Source organism: Sinocyclocheilus rhinocerous, unplaced genomic scaffold (genome assembly GCF_001515625.1).
Source record: "Sinocyclocheilus rhinocerous isolate Xijiao unplaced genomic scaffold, SAMN03320098_v1.1 scaffold1489, whole genome shotgun sequence".
Lineage (NCBI taxonomy): Eukaryota > Metazoa > Chordata > Actinopteri > Cypriniformes > Cyprinidae > Sinocyclocheilus > Sinocyclocheilus rhinocerous.
The window spans coordinates 334,926-344,131 of record NW_015634472.1 but is presented as its reverse complement, the minus strand read 5'-3'; the positions used below and the strand labels follow the sequence as shown (position 1 = coordinate 344,131).

At 39.5% G+C, this 9,206-nt stretch overlaps 1 protein-coding gene across 5 annotated transcripts in view; it reads left to right on the top strand.

Annotated features, from left to right (window-relative positions):
- The first annotated feature begins 209 nt into the window (after positions 1-209).
- LOC107745628 (protein PRRC2B-like) overlaps positions 210-9,206 on the top strand; it is a 33,765-nt gene continuing 24,768 nt past the window's right edge. For 4 of the 5 annotated variants that reach the window (XM_016559549.1, XM_016559550.1, XM_016559547.1 and 1 more), the window contains exons 1-11: positions 210-432; positions 542-605; positions 691-834; positions 3,262-3,539; positions 3,620-3,747; positions 3,829-3,992; positions 4,070-4,157; positions 4,248-4,401; positions 6,121-6,448; positions 6,592-6,755; positions 6,969-7,170. In XM_016559549.1, coding sequence (XP_016415035.1) covers positions 412-432; positions 542-605; positions 691-834; positions 3,262-3,539; positions 3,620-3,747; positions 3,829-3,992; positions 4,070-4,157; positions 4,248-4,401; positions 6,121-6,448; positions 6,592-6,755; positions 6,969-7,170 — 1,735 coding nt within the window. In that variant the 5' untranslated portion in view covers positions 210-411. The remainder of the gene's footprint in view (positions 433-541; positions 606-690; positions 835-3,261; positions 3,540-3,619; positions 3,748-3,828; positions 3,993-4,069; positions 4,158-4,247; positions 4,402-6,120; positions 6,449-6,591; positions 6,756-6,968; positions 7,171-9,206) is intronic. The other variant, XM_016559548.1, reaches the window with a different exon arrangement.

The following is a 9,206-nucleotide window of genomic DNA, read 5'->3' as shown; positions in this document are numbered from 1 at the left end:
CACAAGTTAACATACTGAGTCGCAACACTTCATGAATCTCCAGTATGTGTTGTGTCATCAGTGCTGCATGTTGAATGTCAGTTCATACAGCTGAAATAACTATTGTCATCATACTCAAAATCTTAGATTTGCAGTGAGGTGAATGTTTTCTTTGTAAGTGATGTTGTGCTTTATCCACGTGCTGAAACTGAGTGATGTATGTAGTCCTGTGAAATCTGCTGGTTATTAAAATATATACTTGAATTTACTTTGTTCTCAAAATACCCAGCTCTATTTCTGGATGCAAACGGCTGTCACACGTTGTCTGATTAGTTTGTTTCCTCCTGTAGTTCCGTTGCATCATCAGCACAGCTGCCGGAGTCGCAGCCACCGCTGGCTATACAGAAATCTGTCTCCAATCTTCAGAAGCCCATGCCAATAACCAGCCAGGAGGTACAGATGGCACATTCATCATCTCTTCATAGTGCTCACCCTACATTGATGTGGGGATGATGAGTGTATCGTGGTGTCTCATGACTGTTGAATGTGTTTGTCCCTCTAGAGCACAAGTACAGGTGGACCAAAACAATGGACACAGCTCAATGGAAAGGCAGTAGATCAAGATGGTAATCATCAGTTTGTTCTAATCAACACAATCAGATGTGTTAGTTGTGATGTCGTGTTTTACGTTTGTTTGGCTTTGTTGTCCAGGTTTAAAGGTCTCAAGCCGACTGCAGCCCTTCTCTCACGAGGAATTTCCGACGCTGAAAGCAGCGGGCGAACAGGACAAGGCTGGCAAGGAAAGAAGCGTCTTCGATCCGTCGTATGGGCCCGGACCAAGCCTCCGCCCACAGAGTGAGTCCTATATTCACTATAAAACATTTAGGTTTCAATCTTCAGTAGAAAAGAACCAAAACTGTATTCCTGTCTTAACCTAACTCACTGTGCACAAGCAAACAAATTTTATTTATATTCAGTGCTGTCAGGTTTGATGATGGGAAATGTCAGGCTTCTATGATTTGTCTTTGCGTGTTTGCGTCATGTAAGCAGATATAACATGTACTTTTTTAGAGACAGCTTTCGGATAGGCTTCATTCTTTCAATTTTGGTGTGGCTGGTCAGATCTGTTCTGATGTGGTGATCAGTAGACAACTTTTCTTTTATTGCACACATACAGTACAACATGTGTTGGTGGTCAGCTATTGTTGGTATTACTATTATCAACTTATTCTCTGTTTGTACGGCATATTCATGCATATATCCGTGTTAATTTACTAATAATGGTATCATTGAGATTCTGAATTTGTTTTTATTACAATTTTTTGTAGTTTTTCGTAGTAACAAATGATTTTATGATGTTAGTTAGCTTTAAAGGCAGGTTTGATTGATTAGAGTTGGAGCTAAACTTTACAGGACAGTCGATCGCCAGGAGCAGGGTTGGGCACCCCTGCGTTAAACGAATCACTATACAATGAGGGGTGGGAGTTTAAAATGTTTGAATGTATCTCTGAGGAGAACTGACTGTCTTTAGAAAAGTTTAGATGGTATTTTCTTATCTTGCCTCTGTATAATGCATATTAAAGCAGCGTTTATAAGCCCAGTGCTGTTTTGTTTACAGCGGTAACCAAGGAAACGCTATATTGCCACCTGCTGGCAGAGAGTGAATTTGCGTTTTCATTCATCCCATATGCTGTTTTTTCAGACCATTCTGTTTTTGCTTCAAATTTCAAAATTATACAATCTAATTACCGTGCGTTCACACCGCCACCGTCGAGAGCGTCAAAGTGGCCGGAAGTCATTCATTTTCAATGTGAGCCAGCGTCATGGCGTTACTGTATTATATTTTCAAATATATTTTATCCTTTCTATTTTAGGTTACAATATTAGCAGGACATGTTTGTGAAGTGGATCTATAAAATGGTCGCTTAACTTTTACACGGTTTCCTAGCCAGGTGTGAAAACAGGGTCACAAAACACAGCCAATCTGTACAGATCTCTTTGTCTGCAGTAGGAATGTGCTGAAAATGACATAAAATGAAAGAAAATAAGCCAAAATAAAATCTGAACAGAAATGCAACTTCTTAACAGATCAGAAACCCAAACATGTAGAATAATATATTTTTTTTTTAAACAATTGCTTATGGGGATATTTGGCAGAAAGAACATTTTCAAGTGATGTTTTAGTGATTTGTGTGGAGAAATCCAGATGCCCACAACACTATTAGTGCTTCACAACTCTCGCTAAAGACTAGAAATATTAGCATATTGTGGTCCAAATTCAGTATGTTTGCAATTTCAGTTTATATTTCTTTTATTGCACACATACAGTACAACATGTGTTGGTGGTCAGCTATTGTTGGTATTACTATTATCAACTTATTCTCTGTTTGTACGGCATATTCATGCATATATCCGTGTTAATTTACTAATAATGGTATCATTGAGATTCTGAATTTGTTTTTATTACAATTTTTTGTAGTTTTTCGTAGTAACAAATGATTTTATGATGTTAATAATAGTATAATAGTCCCAGTTCACTTTTAAACCTTTAAATAAATTTTCCTGATTATACTTGCATTAAGTAATGTTTATACCTGATTGTACTTAAGTAACATTTTCAATGCTGGACTTGTATCAGATTATTTTTACAGTGGTATTAGTGCTTTATACATTATTAGGTAAAGGATCTTAATACTTCGTCCACAACAATATTTAATGAGGTTAACTTATAACGTTACCCTCCTTGTGGTCAGTCTGCACAAGATCAACAAGCTTGTTTGCTTTGCGACCCCTTTAAATACAAGATAAGCATTCGATCTACGTCAGAGCGTCCACAAATCTTTCTACAGCGTTGTTGGCAGGGCGGCCAGAACGATCTCTGACGCTCTCGACGGCGGCGGTGTGAACGCACAGTTAGATTAAAAAGTGCTCATGCTGCATGTATGCAGCATTTCTGTTTGGATAGTGATTAAAATACAGTGGTTGCCTCTAATTTCAAATTTGTATTTGTATTATTTATATTTGTATTTTATAAATAGAAATATAAATATTTGTAATTTTTTATATTTGTATATTTATTTATTTGATTTGTGGTTTTGTTTTTTGACATATTTCAATTTCACAAAGAAAATCACAAACATTCAAAACATAAAAAAAAAAAAACATTCATAAGAAAATTGTACTGTGAAATCTGAATTGTGAATCGTATCGCATCGTGAGTTGAGTGAATCGTTACATCCCTATGTCTCAGTGTGATGTGCTGATGTTGTGTGTCGTTGTCAGACGTGTCAAGCTGGAGGGAGGGCGGTGGGAGGAACCTGCAACCCCCAGCACTGTCTGCCGCTCCGCCCTGCACAGACACGGACACCAAGAGCAACGGCCCAGCTGAGACCACCACTCCTCTTCCTCCCTCCTCCTCCTCCACTGCCGTTGCTCAGTCCACTGATGTGAAGGAGCCATCGCTGCGGCCTGCTCCGCCTGTGCAGCGCAGAGCCACCCCATCAGCCCTCCAGTACCAGCACCACACCACCACCACCTACCACGACATGCTGCCTGCGTTTGTGAGTCTCTGGCCATCATGTCAGTTATCCAATGTGTTGTGGTTTCTTTGAAAAGATCTTACTGGCTCTTTGTTTGTCAGATGTGCCCTAAAGAGACTCGTGATGCCCCGGGCTCCTCGGATCACGGCCCGACCACTGTGGTTGCTCCTGTGCGCTTTGAATCCAGGCTGATTTCCAGACCAGCATTCCCTGCGCCAGAGCCCATCAAGTAAGTGTTGTTTTAATCACTCATGTACAGTGAGGAAAGCTTGCTGTCCGCTTCTATAAATCACTGTTTTTCATTTTGCAGTGGTGATATAAGAAGAGAGACCCGTTTCCCCCGTATCCCCCCACGCCCCTCTGCTCGCCCGATCCGCCGCCCAGGAGATCGAGCTCCCCGTCCTGCCATAATCAACCCTGAGGACCTGAAGGACCTCGATGAACTGGACAATGACTGTGAAGACGGCTGGGCAGGTGAGCGCCCGCTTTCTTTATGAACAGCAGATGGGCATTTTCGCCAATGCTTATTGTGACCACTGTCTGTTCTTCAGGTCTCCATGAGGAAGTGGATTATAGCGAGAAGCTCAAATTCAGTGATGATGAGGAAGATCATACCCCCTGTGAGAAGAACAAAATCTGGTGAGCTTTTCTTTGTTTTAATGCAGTGCATTTGCTGTGAAAGTGGCTTGTGTTGAGATTGAAGCACGTTCTGGTGCTTGTGTCTTGCAGGGATGACTGGGATAACCATCAGGACCAGCATTCATCTCAGAGCTCTGGTGACGGCACGGTCCCACAGGACGCGGAGGAGGAGTCATACTCACGCCAGCCAGAGCCCATAACCTCCAGGAAGCCCAATGGACAATTCTCCTCTACTGAATCTCAGGTAACGGTCAACAGCCTTCTGAATATTTGTTTTTCCCCAAGATCTTTCTTTATTTTCTACTGGTATTTTAACAATGTCTACATTGTGTAGGATTGCATACAAACCATAAATATAAGTAGAGCGGTGTAAATTTATTCTTCAGTTGTGTTGGGAGCTCTATTATAGTTTTGTTAATAGTTTTTATTTTTTACTTTGTTTTCATTTTAATTTGAGTAATTTTATTGTGTCTGTCATTTTTAACTTTTGTTTTAGTTTGTCTGTATAATTTCTATTAATTTTTTATTTCAGTTTGTTATTTTAGTACATCAAGTTAAAAATTAATTAAAATTAGAAATATTGCTTTGGAAACTAGCTGAAATATGTTTTTTCCCCCCATTTAACTTTTAATTTTAAGTAACTTTTTTTTTATGGTTTTAACAGTTTTAGTTTTGGTTACCTGTAATTTTTTGTTAATTATAACTTTAGTTTTTTATGATAATGATATCTATCTGTCCTTCACAATTGAACCAACTCTTTGCTGCTGTATTTTTAAGAATTTTTATATCTATACTGTATATTCTATGTTTTGATTGGATAACCTCATGTCAAGTGTGATGCATGCTAAGGGTGCTCCGATCAGGATTTTTCGTCAATCACAGGAAGCAGTGTCTGCCAATACCGGTCACTAATACTGATCTTTTTGAAGCCTGCTTTTTATCATGTAGAATTGTTTGTAGTGATGCTCCAGTCAGGGTTTTACAGACATTCATTCAGGGCCTGAATTTCATTTTTGAAAATGGGGGAGAATTCCCCTCTTTGGTGACTTGTGGGTGGGGGGGATTTTTTTAATTTGAGGGATGGAAGGGGGCATTTTTTTGACATTTTTCAAATATATATAGTTATTTCACCTACATGTTTGATCATGCAGTGCATTTATGTTTTTATAATGGGGCAATTGTTGCACAATAGCTTACACACAGCACAAGCCTGATTTCGTGAGCTGTATGTGAGGTTCACACATACTCCGTTTGCAGTGCGTATGCAGTCCATGTGCAGTAGCCCACGTAAGCGGTACAGAAGCAGCACGGACTCGTATTGTGCTTTCACACAGGAGTCTGCTACTGATCCGCGTCTGTTTGCCACAAATACAACATTTATCCATTTGGATTTCAAATCCTAACGTTGTTACTGAAAATGTTTTTTGAGCTTTGTGATACTCTTTTTACACAGTACTGTAATACAATCTTTCATAGACATGTTTAAACGCAGTAAATATAAGCAAGAGTATGTGCGAACCTGAATGGTTTAAGCACGGGCAAGAATTAAAAAGAAATGCAATTTATAAACTTTTGTGACAATGCAACACTGCCTCGATTCTGCAAGTGAAATCAAACTTCCCAAAGTGATTATCGGCAGATAGCGATTGGTAGCCGATCAATTGGAGCACCCCTAATGCATGCTAGTGCAAAGCATAATTTTGAGCATGTTTGATATTTCTTTTGGCATATCGTGCCATTTAAGTTTCAGACTCTTATTGTATTGTAGGGAATACAAGAACATTAAGACAACATTATTTTAAAAGCTTCTCAGTTATTTTGAAGTTTTGTTGTTCACTCTAAATTGTTTAAAACACTTTTTTTTTTTTATTGATCTTTTAAATACCACCTTTAAGGTGCTACTATCAGTCCAGGCTCATCTAAGAGATTTCTTCTCTCTGTTGTTTGTGATTTGCAACACCAGCAGAAGAACAATGGAAACAGTGAGTCCGCAGAGGAACAGGAGGAGCACCAACGGCAGGCGCCTCCTCGTGGGAAGTTTGTCTTGGCCGATCTCTCTGCTGTGGAGAGAGCGCGCAGACGGCGTGAGGAGGAGGAGAGGAGAGCGCGGGAGGAGAGACTGGCTGCCTGTGCAGAAAAACTCAAAAAACTGGATGAAAAATTTGGCAAAACTGAGAAACCTGCACGCTCTGGAGAAATGCTGAGAGAAGTAGACAGCAAGGAGCTGACACAGTCTCCGGGCCGGAGGTCATCCAAGCACCACCAGGAGGGCTGGCAGTACAGCGCTAAAGGTTATACTAGTTCATTTATACTAATTGGTTTATAAATTTAAGTTTTAGCTTCCCTTGTATTGGGGATTTAAAGGGAGTTGTTCAAAGACATCTCAGAGGATTTTGATGCTGCTCTTTTCTTAACACCATTTCATTATATATAGAAGTGTCGGATACACCAGCTGAGTCGTCCAGTCAGGATTACAAAGATGAAGGTTGTAACTACCACAATGATGACGAAGGTCCTGAGTCCACCTCTCCCCTCCCAGACTACGGCCGGCACCAGAAACCTGTGCCGCCCCGCTTCCAGAAGCAGCACCAGCAGCAGGTGAGCTTTTACACCTAATCCTGTAAGTAAGAGGAAATGGTTATTAATACAGCCGCCCTGAAGATCTTGAGGTGTGTGTGTCTTTGCAGAAGTTATAATATTCAGAAATGACTGTTTTTGTGGCCACTATATGCTTTTGTCAATGCTTTTTATGCTGTTATATATACTGTATGCTTTCATTTTATAGATATTGTTGAATTTTATGGTTTTTAGGAGCAGGTGTATAAGATGACTCCGTGGCAGCAGTCGGGTCACCCCACCCATTCCAGCTCTGCTCACCCACAGAGAGGCTTTTACCCTCCTCATGTCCTGGGCTTTGACCCGCGCTGGATGATGATGCCTCCCTACATGGATCCTCGCATGGCACAGGGATGTTCTCCAGTGGATTTCTATCCTCCTGGTGTTCACTCATCTGGTAAATTACAACATCCACCATTAGTGGTCGACCGATATATCGCCAAGGCCGAAATTTGGCATTTTACAAATATCTGCATCGGCCAATAAGTTTTTCCGGTTTGCTGTTTTTTCAGATAGAACAGTTAAACAAAGGAATTAAAATGTATACAAAAAAGTATTATAACGACTGTTTTTATATTATTAGTAATAGAAAAGCAAACATAATACGGTCTCGTTTGCTGTCAGCATTCAGAAAATACGCATTTAAATCATTCATTTTAACAAATCTTTGAATGTCTATTAATGAACATTTAATTTCACAAATCTTGCAAACTTAGTCGAATCTAGTCGAGATCGTGTCAAGTGTGCATGTGTATCCTGCACGATCGCGTGTTCTCTGCATGACGGTCGGTCCGTGTGAATTGAATGCGGACAGGAGGAGAGTTCAGCTTCACTGGAGACGCGTGATAGACAAAATTTAAACTCGTGATTTCAAATTATGCTGCGCTTCATCCATTTGCCCACTGTCATATTCATGTCATTTTCACTGTGTGCTGTATGTAAAATGAGTGTTACCTTGGCTTTATTTGAAAAAAAATGATTCCCAATGCACACAAAGTGTAGTGCCCTGTTGGTTACAAAGTTGACTTTTTATTAAATATTTATTTGTGAAAAATACATTGCCATCTAAAGTATAAGTATGTTTATTTTACACATTTATTTTTAAATCCATTTTCAAATTATTTCAAATTTCTTAAATATTAAATAAAATTATAGCGGCTTTATATCGGCCATCGGCCACCCTGCTTTCCAAGATATCGGCATCGGCTGTAAAAAAAAAAACAATATCGGTCGACCACTATCCACCATATTTAGTGGTGTTTGCCAAGTCAAGCATCGCTATTATTCATAGTGATGCCTTTTAATAAAAACGATTAAACTGCAGAATGTGACGAGTGAACTCTCTTGACTCAATCCAGCATTTCCAAACTGTTTTGTCTGTCAAACCCCTTTGACAGAACACATCTGAAGTTCCCAATACTTTGAGTTGATATTTTATCTTAACATCACATTTGCATGTTTATGGTTCTCTGATGTTGGTTAATGATTTTTTTTGTTGACATTTCTATCATATATTTCATTGTTTTTATTTTAAAATGAATAGATTTATAGTACATGGTTGCACAATTTGATCAAAAAACAATATTGTGTTTTTATCATCCTTACCGCCTCATGGGGTAAGGATGATATTTTTTCATGTCATTGTGATCGCCATTTGAACTGCGATTATAAGCATTTAATCTTATAAGAAAACGTCTTACATTGGTTATACTGAAACATCCAGGCAATTATTTCAAGATTCCTTGTTTTTATTATTTTTAAATATTTACAGTAGGGAAAATATTTATTTGATCCCCTGCTGGTTTTGTAAGTTTGTCCACTTACAAAGAAATGGAGGGTCTGTAATTTTTATGGTAGGTTTATTTTAACAGATAGAGACAGAACATTATATAAAGGTTAGAAATTGATTTGCGATTTGCATTTCGAAATAAGTATTTGATCCCCTACCAACCAGCATGAACCATGGGCAAGACCAAAGAGCTGTCAAAGGATGTCAGAGACAAGGTTGTAGATCAACACAAGGCTTGAATGGGCTACAAGACCTTCAGCAAGAAGCTTGGTGAGAAGGAGACAACTGTTGGTGTGATTATTCGGAAATGGAAGAAATACAAAACAACCATCAATCGGCCTCGGTCTAGAGCTCCGTGCAAGATCTCGCCTCATGGGGTAAGGGTGATCATGAGAAAGGTGAGGGATCAGCCCAGAACTGCACAGGAGGAGCTTGTTAATGATCTTAAGGCAGTTGGGACCACAGTCACCAAGCAAAACATTAGTAACGCACTACGCCGCAATGGACTGAAATCCTGCAGCGCCCGCAATGTCCCCTTGCTCAAGAAGGCACATGTACAGGCCCGTTTAAAGTTTGCCAAAGAACATCTAAATGATTCAGAGAAGGCTTGAGAGAAAGTGCTGTGGTCAGATGAGACCAAAATT